This window comes from Anguilla anguilla, chromosome 6, assembly GCF_013347855.1.
Source record: "Anguilla anguilla isolate fAngAng1 chromosome 6, fAngAng1.pri, whole genome shotgun sequence".
NCBI classification, from domain to species: domain Eukaryota; kingdom Metazoa; phylum Chordata; class Actinopteri; order Anguilliformes; family Anguillidae; genus Anguilla; species Anguilla anguilla.
The window spans coordinates 17,292,098-17,304,266 of NC_049206.1; the positions used below are offsets into that span (position 1 = coordinate 17,292,098).

Here is a 12,169-nt window from a genome sequence, read left to right on the forward strand (position 1 = left end):
CTTTTGGCTATTGATGCATCAACAATAACAGTTACAAGCGGCTACAGAAAATCAATGCTCGGATTTTATTACCAGTTGAACGAAGCGTGCCGTTGCCCCAATACTTAGCGGTCCAGTACATCTTGCTGATATGTCAGGTGTTTTCAAAGGGATATTTGCTCTGGAATTATCAATCAAATGTAACGACAAGCATTTTGGCGATTTTTTTCCTATGTGTTGCATTGTGTGTGAGCGTGTGTGTGTTTGTTTGTATGTGTGTGTGTACGTGTGTGGGTGCGTGGGTGTGTGCACGCGCATGTGTGTTTTTGTAGGAACAGATGTGCAAATCTGATATGCTTTTGCTGAAGACAGTTACAAATCAATTTGCTTTTCTAATTAACTGAACTGAAGTAAAACTTATTTTGCTAGCTGTAATAAATCACGGCTTCATTAAATAAAAATAATTAACATGCTTTCAAAGTTAATTGCAAAGCATCAAATGGTTAGCGTGCAGCACGGGCTCCAATTCTGGACACAAGCAGTTTTACCAAAATAACTGTAAGATAAAGTAATACATATTTTTCAAATATTTTTGTAATTCCCTATATTTAATATGGGAAAATAAATAAACAGACATTTGTATAATTTCATTTCCATATTCAATTTCCTTCATCTACATTAAAAGGAAACCATTTCTCAATTGTGATAATTTTATATTGATGTAACAGTAGCATAATTGACAGACTCCGGTTCCTGGCTAAAGTACTCCTGCACAAGTGATCTGAAGGGAAAAAGAGCAACAGCCAGTGTCAGGATTTCTATTGATCAGCCCGCCGCTAAAAGGCATATTTACACACGGCACGCAAACACAGATAAGAAGTTGCACAAGCCCTACATAAAAAACCGCTCGTGTTTCTGTATTGATCCCGCGGAGAGATTTCTGCTCTGTGGCCATCCATAAACCTGCCCCGGTCCTGCGCAGCGAAACGGACAGCTAGGCCGGCCGTCAGTGTCTTGCACAAGAAGCGAGCCTTCACATGCCCTCCCCTCCCAACCCCCACCAAACTTGAACTTCAATTTTTGGAACTTTGATGGTCTGAAATTTTTTGCACCCACCGCCCCCGAAGCTCCCACCCCCCCCCCCCCCCCCCCCACAAATCCCCGCTACAGGTGAGACTAGAGTTATTTGGCATTAAGTCTTGACATTATTTTTTTTTTATTTACATGTTTGTTTGCCATCAACATTGTATCAGTTTTCAACATGGTTGTCGGTGTATCCAGTACATTGTAACAGAGCTAGCTTAAAGGTCAAAGGTAGTAGTTTTCATCTGTAGTTCCTGGGTTTGAACATTTAAGGTTCCTGTATTATTAAAATACAATATTAACAAAATTTAATTATGTTGGGAAATATTGTCAGTTCATGAAGATAGATTTTTCCTGATGCATTTAAACTTTAAGTATCAAGGCTGCATGACATAGCCACAGTCTATGAACGTAGCCTATAGCCTTTCAGCCACAAGCCCTGGCTCTAGCACAGCATTTATGTTCCCGCTGGGTCCCAAAAGTAATGTGAACCGTCACGCGGCGTGTCGTCCGCTTCCCTCACCTGGGCCCTGCTGTGCCCCCGTCATCGGGTGCCTGCGGACGACGGGGAGCTGCAACCTGAGACTCTGAGTCTGAAACAGAACGGATTGTCCAACAGGTGCTGTGGACACAGCCTCGTGTCGCACCTCCCTTGTTTAGTGAACCAGGAAACCCAGCGTACTGTATTTAAAGAAACAATGCTCTCTGGTGCCAAGACAGACCCCCTGGTCAGTGGGGGGTTGGGGGTTCTCATCACTCATTGTCTTGAGTTACTGTAACATAAACCTGCAACCCTCAGCAATGGCAATAAAACTTGGCCGTAAGCCCTTGACAAATTTAGCAGTAAGCTAAATCCATTACAGAAGTCCCCCTCCCTTATTTGGGGGGATGGTGTTAAATAATGGAACTGTCACAATGCAGTCAACTTGGCCATAGTCACGAGGAAGTGGATGTGTTGCCCTGGTCTGTCTTGACTATCTTGCAAACAGCCTGAGGAGGCTTGGGAGCAGGTGGGGTGGCTCTGTGAATTCCATAACTGGCGCTGCAGTCTTGAATCCGTCTACCTGAAATCTGGGCTTCGTGTTTTCTTTGGCACGGAATCGCCTCATTTCCAAAAATAAAAATAAAACTAATTAGGTGTTGATGGTTACATCAGGAGAAACCGTGAATAATGAGAGGGTGTCCTGTTTTTTGGGTCACAGAGGGTGACGATGTGTCCACCCTGAAGAATTCCCTGGTAATCGGAGCCGCCACAAGGAAACATTTTCATCTGTCAAAAGCTGAACGGCCGAATTAAGTCATTACCGTAACACTTTTCTCTGTTACTGTGTTCACTGGCACAATCAAATTAACTGGAAGAGAAAAGGGGACATCTGTTAATCCTTAGACCAATGGATTTAGCTCTTTGTCCAGTCTTTCGAAGATATTTGCTTGGGAATTGGTCGGCGGGTTTTTCTGTGCTAACGTGTTGCGTAGTGAAACGGCTCCTCCTGTTAATTGCAGCTCTCTTGTAAATGAACCTCAGACTGGCAGGCGGCACATGCGAAGCTGCAAACCCGTCACAGTTCATTTCCCTCTAGAGTAAGACCACACTGTGTTTGGAGGTGTGGATATGGAATAAAGGAAACTTGACTGAGGTTCACATGTTTTGGGTGGGGGGGGATGTGTTGGCTTATAGTGAAATGTAAATCATCAATATATCTTTAGTCAGTGGGATTCTGTTCTTCATCAGATGTGGTAGGGTGAGGGGGGGGCTTGCTTATGTGTAAGAAAAAAAATACACTATGGATTAACTGTCATTCTCACAAAGAATACACTTCCCCAGGCACTCCGTTGAATTATTAATTCAAATTTCTCTCCCTCTCAAAAAATAAATAAATATATTGATGGGAACTTGGCTTTAATGACCTCATTATGTGGCCACTTTTGACAGCAGTTGGCATCTGAGCAGCCCCAGGATTTCTTGGAAAGACGGGGAATGTTTGACCCCCGAAAGATTTTCTGTCATTTCGCGATAAACAGGACTCTTGAAATGCCCCCTGAACTTACAGACATTAAACGATTTGTGAAAAAGCTTCGCTGAATGCAAAGCAGTTTTTGGCGAGGCCAGGATCGCTCTGAGGTGAATAAATAAGGAGCAGGTGGGAAGAAACAGAACAAGCCTGACATTTTTTCCTTCCACACGACCGCTCTTAGGTTCTCCTGTTCCCCTTCAAAGACGTCAGGCTTTTACATAAAACGTTTCTACAGAGCTGCATTTTGGCCTCCTATGTTGAAGTGCACAGCTGTTAGAAAGCAGAAGGGCACTGGCTTCTAAAACAGTTTGACGGACATATTTAGACAGACATCACCAGCAACCTTCGGTACCGCATTGGCATTTGTTTTCCCAAGCAACAACACATCCTGATTCCAGTTTCTTTCGTATGTTTTGGTGCAATTACACATGTGTACCCATTGTGGCTGTATGGATTAAATGGTGGATTAAGTTTCTGAAGATTATTTAACATTCTCCATATGAGGCATGTGTTTTTGAGATCATTCTCGCTCTCTGAAAGTAGATGGCACGTGTAAATTTGAGGGAACTTTCGAATCCAAAAGTTTGTTTGAAATTAGATGTCACAACTCAGCGAAAAATGACAGCCTATTAAAATTTTAGATTTTTTTTTTTCTGGTTTAATGTTATGTTTATCATAGTGGGGCTCAGCTTTTTGGTTTTGGAAAGAGTACTGAGAACTTGGATAAAATATTTTATTTTTTTTAATAATTTGAATTTGAAAAAGGCAAAGGAGCCAGAATTTATGAAGCCTTCAGACACTGATGTACTAAAGGGAATCAGGATTGGCCTGATCACCTGGTGTACAGCCCACTCCTTTTCTACACAGGCAGACATGCTCTGTATGAATGTTTTCAAACAGGACCTGTGGGCCTCAGAGCTAATAACATATGGCTAATACCACACTACTGAACCCCCTTGAATTCACAGGTGCTATTGTTCCTTTCACTACCTATGCAGGTGTCTGGGATTTCTATCTCGACAGTGGTCCTAAATGCAATGCCGTAGAAGAAAATCTTTGATGCATTATGTGGTCACAAATAACGAAAACAGAGCTGATTCCCCTTGAGCAACAGTGAGACTTTTGACATGGAACCAAGATCCAGTTTAATAAAAACCAATATGTCTGGAAAGCTGTGACTCAAAGATTTAGTTATGAGTTCTGCTTGTAGCCAGTAGATCGAGGAGTGGTTAAAAATGTAAAAAAAATATATATTTTAAAAACCATTAACAGAAATTAAAGAGACATGAAATGAACAGTAAATGAAAATGAAAACACATTCTTAAAGTGTTAATTTTATATTGAAAGGCTAAAGCATAAAAAAGCCCTCACAGTAGCTTGAGGTCTTTTTAGTCATTCATGTTTATATAATGCCCTGGTCATACATACCGTACCAGGCGCTTAGCTCTTAATAGCGCTCGCATTGGGCACAGAAAGAGCAGATGCAGATGTGAATATGTATTCCTCCCCCCTCTGGAGGATATGGAGTGCCTTTCAGCTAGCATCTCTAACTAGCGGGGTTTATCTGAGGCTCCATTGTTTTCCCGATCGTACCCAAAGGCTCTTTCCCGCTTTCCCCCCTCTTTCCGCCGGCAAGCGATGCGACCTGTCCTTGGGGCGAGCGGTTCGACTCCTCTACCTGTCCAGCAGAAAATTCAGAGCTTCGTTTTGACTTAATATATTCCCAATGGTCACGTTTCTTTGTTGCCTTTGTCTGCCGTGTTTTAGGTGCTTTGGCCACTGGTTCATGGTGACCGGACCACAGCAAAATGAACCTTAACGCTATCTGGACATATTCTGACATAGCTTGTATATCTGGGCTTTGTTTTTTTGTTTTGTTTTTTTTTTTTGTTTTTTTACACATGATATACTAGCATTAGAAATTGGGGGGAGGCCAGGATGAAAGCACTGTGGCATGCAGTCACACGCAGTGAAACACACACAGTCTCACAGTTCACAAACCCAGCATAAAAGACTAGAAAATAAAGACTACTGACTGCATGTTATGAATAAGGCCAAACCAGTGTGCAGCATTCATTCAACTAGTTAAGTAGCATCTGACCATTTGGAACCCCACCATCAATTTTATCCAAAACAAAAATATTAAGGAATGGTTTTTAATTCACAGTATACTCCAACTCTTCAGTTGATTTCTTAGAAGTCCTCAATCCTGGTATTTTTTTTTGATATTTTATTTTGAATGTATTATTGAATTTGATACCATTCGATGCAAAGTGTGTTCATTTCCTAATTCTGACAGTTCTGTTTACAAGATTAACCTGAAGCACTGTGCCGCAGGCTTCCACAGAAATGTGCAGTCATCCCAGAATTGATTTATTTATTTATTTATTTATTATTTTTTTTGTGTGGGTTAAAACAAACTTATATTTGCCAGGCATAAAAAGGATGCATGTTACAAAGTGAATACCTGAAAAAGCGCTGTATTGTTTATAATGTTGAATACTGGGAAGCACCTGTGAACCTGTATACACACACACACACACACACGATCAAGAGCATGCCAATGGAGCAATGGAGCTGTACAATCTAATTATTCTCAAGCTCTGGGGGGGGGGGAAGGTGATTTATTAAAATATATCAGACATGCAACTTTGAAACAGGAAGTCCTCCTGCGAGTGGCTCAGTTCCCAGACAAATGAAAGCATCCCTTGCTACATTCGCCGGACAATAAATCACCCGGCGGGGGACGCAAAGTTGTGGATTTCTCAATGGTGTTTGTGTAATGCGGAGCCTTCATTGGGCCCCTGCAATCGCGCAGGCGGCCTTTGAGGATGGGATCCGATCGGCACGAGCAGATAAATGGCTAAACCCAGAGCAAATAGCGCAGGTGATAACGGCACAATGTGCGACTGTAAATCACGCCGCGCTCCAGCTCAAACAGCGCTGTTTTTGTTTTCCGCGCACGGGGGTATTTTTCTCAGCGGGAGGCACAGATATCATGGCTGCCGAATTCCTGCGGTACACGGCAACAGCCCCACAGGGGGTTGGGGAAAAGGGGGGGGCGGGTGGGTGGCAGGGACCTGTCGGACAACGGCCCCAGTGTGGAAAAAAATGTTTGTGAAGGAACCCTCTCTATGGGTCACCACACTTATCTCACACTCAACAGATCAGCGCTCCGACTCTGTCACTTCTTTTGGGTGGCATGACGAGTTGTGTTGCTAGATGGTTCCGAAAATTGTTCTTCCAAAATATTTCTTAAAATACCTATCCCCCTCGCTCAATATACTTTCTTGCCGATTTTGAAGACTTTTCTCCTGTATCACCTTTTAAAATCCCTCATCCTCAATGACTCCCCTGCATTTTTTCACTTTTTCAAAAATCCCTAATATTTCAAGTAAAAACCGTTGTGAATATTTGTGATTTAGTGATTTTGACTGACCGTATCTTTGAAACTTGTTGACTGAACTAAACTTTATAGCATGGCTCATTGTGGTGTGTCATAAAAGATTATTGTCAGCTTAATAGCCCTATAGCCAGAGAGGTCTTGCTAAACACTTTCTGCTGCAAACACTTCCAAGTGTCTTGAGAAAGGCTTGCTGACCTGAGCAGGCAGCTGTTTTACACAAACCATTTGGGAACAATGTAGCCCAATGCACTTAACAGCATTCTGGCTTGGCTAACTAACGCTCGTCAGGTGAATCCTTTGTTCGGCTTTAGGTTTAAAAGCCTGCAGTTAAATCTATTGAGCAGTTTTTGTTTAGACAGACTTGTTATTGAGAACAGGAGGTCACAGCCCACGAATCAGCATCTCTGCTTTAAAATGTTGGCATCAAATTTTACACCCAGTTTGTTTGGTTGTGTTTCTCTCAAGCAATGTGATTTAAATATGTGTGTGGGTGTGTGCGTGTGTGCGGGCAAGCATGTGTACATGTGTTTGTATGTGTGTGTAAACACATGCACACGTGTGCGTGTGTGTATTTGTATGTTTGTGTGTGTGTTTAAACATCACAATATGAATTGTAGCGTTGAGAAAATACCACCCCTGATTTACGCATGTTTTATTTACTATCAGATGAATCTTATTTACTGCATTTCATTAATCTGCAGAAAATACACACAGTTCAGAAAACAGAGTCAGCCATTGTAGTTTGCCCAGCACCTAAATGGTAACTCATTAATTTATTGATATACTTACAGCCTCCACAAGATATAGAAGGAGCTGACTACTGGCTATGCCTCCACATGAACAGAAAGCGGTTTAGGGAGTTTAGGGAGGTGGGGTGGGAGGTGTTGGGGTTGGGATCTGCAGTGTAAGAGATGTGCTGTGGTGAAATGGCTGAGCTGTTTTAATAAATTCCCCCTGATTAAAAGAGAAAACGACTCCAGCATGTTGATTCCGCGCACGGATGTATAGGGTCAATCGTGTAGCACAGATCGCTCCTCAAACGAACAGTATTTACTGCACAAGACCTTAGGGTTGAGTGTTGGTGCCGAAACACGCACCACCCCTGGTGTGGGCTTGCTGAGAGGTTGTTTCATGTAAAAGTTGATAATTAGTCCCAGAGTGAATACCGGAGAGATGGAAAGGGATTGGTACCACGCTGTGCTACAGCCAGACTCTTGCTGGATAGCCTATTTGGTAATATAATTTTCTGTATCCATCAGAGATGTTAGCTGTCACTCTTTTCCTTGCACCAATGGATACATTTAAAACACAACAGCCACGGAAGCCTGATAACCTATTTGGTGTACTAGTTCATTCGGAAACAAATTGAATTGTTGTGACCTCATAATAATCAGTGATTAAAACTGACTGTTTGCATAATTTTGCTGTAATTAGGTTTATTGAGGGAAAAAAAGGAAAAAGTATTTGCCTATAGTCCCAAGTCTCCGTCTTTCATGCTGGCAGCCCCTAACTACTGAAACAATAACCCTGTGATGCCAAAGAGATATCTAATGTTTTACACATTATTATTTCTGTCAGTAAGATAATGAATTAACAATGAAATAATGAAGTAAATGTATCTCTGAGGTTATATTTTAGCTTAATCTATTAAGCATGGACCATGTCTCATAGAAATTGCTTTTGCATCAAATCAACCTTTATTTATTGGCATAATATGTATGTTACACTGTGCTTTTTGTGTAACATTTGTTTCTATTTTTTACACTATTGTTGATGTGTAGACAGGAATACTGGAAGGTTTCTAAAACAAGGAAAGAAAACCAACCTCTTCTAAGAGAGACATGTGTAATACAAACTGCACGTGGGATCTCATTAGAATATATATTTTCTCTACATGGGCATCTAAAGAGAAAACATTATAAGACAGTACAATAATAACCTCTCTGCTGTTGACAACTGTTAGCAAAAATAAAACTACTCTTCAAAAATAAAACTACTAATCTTGTGTTTTCAAATTCTGATTTTTTTTTTATCATGCCATTGGAAACTTATTCCCAACTCTTTGATTTTAGATGGGTCTGACATGTAATTAAAGAGGGAGATGTGTTTTTGTGACTCCTTTCCATTGCTGCTCACTTTTTCACATCAGTGATAACAAAGAGTATCTATGTATTGCATAATAAGGACCTTAAAAAATGATCGTTTTTATGCTACTTCCAGATTTACTCTGTTCAGTTGACGGGTCAGGTCGTAACTGAGATTTATATCTCTGATCACTGTCAGCAGGAGACTGTATTTTAATTTGGGGGCGGGGGGGGAGTGGGGGATTGGTTTGGCCTGAGTTTGCCTGTGAGGGCCATGGGGAGGTCAGGGAGAACACCCCCTCTCTCCCCCCACATAGACTGTCTGTGAGGGATCTCCCCACTCTTCCCCAGACCTCATTAGTCAGTGATGCTTTCCCTCTTCCAGGTGCAACAGTCACATGACAGGTTATTTCAGGAAGTGCGCAGGCATGCCAGCTGGTTCATTAGTATTGTCTGAATTGTTTCATAATTGTTGGTGGCGTGCAGTCCAGGTATTCAAGCAGGGTTCCTCAGAATGTAGTGAGTAAGCATTCCCATTCTCACCCCCATACTGTAGTCTGAAAAATGTATGAAAGACCACAGGAAGTGTGCACCAATTTTGGAATATATGTGGATCTATCCCCACATATCTATTAAGTATATGTTCTCCTTTCCTTGAGCTCTCCGCTATCCCTTTGAATAATGTAAATAATAATGTATTAAAAGCTTTGTAATATTGCAGTATAAAACAGGAGTACCTGTTTGTGTGTTTTTTTACTTAAAAAGGGTAAAATTGATTGAATTGTTAAAATTATTGAAATAAAAATGAAAAAAACAAAAATGTTTTCACTTTATAGAAATAATTTGAAAATACTGAAGAGAATATTTCACATGTAAAATATAATCACATTACTTATAGTAGATTCCACTTCTAGTCGTTATTTAATGTAGTTCATTATTTTGGCATTTGTCCTTGAGTGTGGTTGCACTGTAGTAGTTGTCATTGTGTGGAAGAGATAAGTATGTTGATATGGACTGTAAAGCAGCTGTGTGGAATGCCACACACTGCGTGGCTTTGTGACAGCTGACAGTGTCTCTATTTGCCTGTCCCTCCCTCAAGATGTGAAGAGCGTGGAGAACTTCCACCTGGTGGAGAGCGTGCAGGAGCAGGTGAACGCGGCTCTGCTGGACTACACCATGTGCAGCTACCCCCAGCAGACGGACAAGTTCGGCCAGCTCCTGCTCAGGCTGCCGGAGATCCGCGCCATCAGCCTGCAGGCGGAGGAGTACCTGTACTACAAGCACCTGAACGGGGACGTGCCCTGCAACAACCTGCTCATCGAGATGCTGCACGCCAAGCGTGCCTGAGGCCCCGCCCGCCCCACCACCACCACCTCCCCCCCCTCCCCAGACCCCAGTACTGTGTCTCCACCTCCCCCCTCCAAACATCACCACAGCCCCACGGATACACCGCGAAAAAGGTGACGCTGTGATCTGGGATGCCTGGATATCAGACGGGTATACAACTGGATTAACTGTGAGCGACTGCAGTGTTTCCAACCGTGAACAGCAAGAGACCTCACTGAAGACGAAGAATATGACTTTTTGTGTCTTCTCAGAAAGGCTGTTGAAGGGATTTGTTGAGACTGATTGACTGAAACGAATAAAAGAACAAGCAAACCCAAAAGAACTGTGCACTTAGGGACTTCTCACACTTGATCAGTTTCAAAGAGACTCTCAGTCTCCTTGGTTTGGAAGAGGACAGAGAACTGTTAGTTTGCTGGTTGTTCACACTTGCAGGCATGAAAATGTGCCAAGTCTTCAGAAACAGACCTTTGGTTCATTTTTAGGGTTCTGGGCTCAGTTTGTCTTGTCTTCATAGTGTAGTGAAGGGGCTCTCACTGCCTCCATCTCCTTTAATGAAGACATCACATATGCTAACAATCAGGACATAGGGCTCAACTTAAGCACATAAGAGATATACATATTCTGGCTTTAGATACACACATAACTCTGTATTGAGTGGTCCACCATTGTTGCACTTAAAATAATTCAATTAGCTCATCCTTACACACACCCACAGATGGAAAATGTGACATTGTGCACCTCTTCAAGTTAAAAGTGTTGTCTTTGTAATGATTACTTTGTTTTACGCAACTCAGCACTAATAATAATATACAACGTAGTCTACATTACTGAAACCAATGGATTGCTACTGCTAAAGACAAAAATGAACTTCCTATTATTGGTCACAGATAATTCCTGAAGTTGTTGCGTATGTTAATCAACTGGAAATCAAAGTCAAGTTCAAGGTCAGAATATACATAACACTGGAATGTGGATGTTACACACCTTTTTCTGCAAAACCAAGCCTGAAGGGTAGATATCAGAAGCAAATGTTTAAATGCACCAAGTCACAATAAGCATACCCTTAAAATAAGCACCTAAGTCATTCTGCACCAGAGTTATGTACTATTCGAGTCAGAATACGCACGTGTGGGCTGTGTCGCGACATCACACAGTCAGCAGGGGCCACAAGTCTTCTCTGTTTTGTATGAATATTCCTGTCTGTACAGAAGACGACATACTGTGGGCATGCGGTGTACTGCATCTTACCTGAATAACACAAACACAGCCTCGCCAAAAATGAATACACAACAATATATTATTGTAAAAGAGAAGTAATGTGCTCCTCTTGGTCGTTCTGCAGATGCACATCTTATGAGGAAAGGTTTTTTTTTGGTTTTTTTTTAAACCTGTGAACAGTTTACTTTAGCTTTGTAAAATACATTGGGGTTTTTTTTTTTGTGGTAAATTATTAAATAGTATTCTGTTTTCATTCATATGAAGGGCATAGAAAAAGGGACATTCCTCTACTGCCATAATAAACAAAATTAATTTCCCACTAATTCTTTCTTTTCTTTAAAAGATGTTTTTGCCTCTGTCAACTGTAGACCAAAGCCTGCGACCGAACAAAGTGTGGTGTTCAAAAATAAAACAAACCAATCTTACATATCAGTGTTATGAACATGTAGTGACACTGTGAGTCTGTGAGTCCTTATTTAATCTTCCTCGTTTTCTCCATGCCGATGCGAATTAAAATACGCAGAAAATACATCAATTATTAGTCTTAACATATTTTTTATATGAAGTTATTTTATACGCACTACACTGTGGCAAAGCAAATGTCAAAGTAGTGATTCCCGGAAAAGGGAAATAAATACCAGATTTCCTTTTGTTGGGCATTTTTGTTTTGACCGGTGTCTGTTGTGAGGCTCTCAAAACTTGATCTCGCTTAATCTCAATTTAAATTTTTAAAAATCACTTAATCATTTCACTCTGGTTTCTCTTTCTTTAGATATTCATTTCCAGTTCAAAAACAAACGTTAGTTTATTTTTTTGTTTTATTTTCCCCCCGCCTCAATAAATAATTCGGTGATATAATTTTGTCTTGATTCTATAGCCTTGAAATAAGTTACAGCATGGAACAAAGGAATGTCAAAGCAAAATATTTTATTACTATGGCAAACATGAAAAGAAATCTGATAGAAACTCAAACTAACGACCATAGAATGTACAGTGTGCATTTAAATGTATTGCGCAGCATTTAGTTTATTTATGGG

The 12,169-nt window shown here is 41.1% G+C and overlaps 1 protein-coding gene across 3 annotated transcripts in view; it reads left to right on the plus strand.

Annotated features, from left to right (window-relative positions):
* Nucleotides 1-11,586, plus strand: part of LOC118228992 (nuclear receptor subfamily 5 group A member 2-like) — a 47,632-nt gene extending 36,046 nt beyond the window's left edge. For 2 of the 3 annotated variants that reach the window (XM_035420594.1, XM_035420593.1), the window contains one exon: nt 9,667-11,586. In XM_035420594.1, coding sequence (XP_035276485.1) covers nt 9,667-9,914 — 248 coding nt within the window. In that variant the 3' untranslated portion in view covers nt 9,915-11,586. The remainder of the gene's footprint in view (nt 1-9,666) is intronic. The other variant, XM_035420592.1, reaches the window with a different exon arrangement.
* The last annotated feature ends 583 nt before the right edge of the window (nt 11,587-12,169 follow it).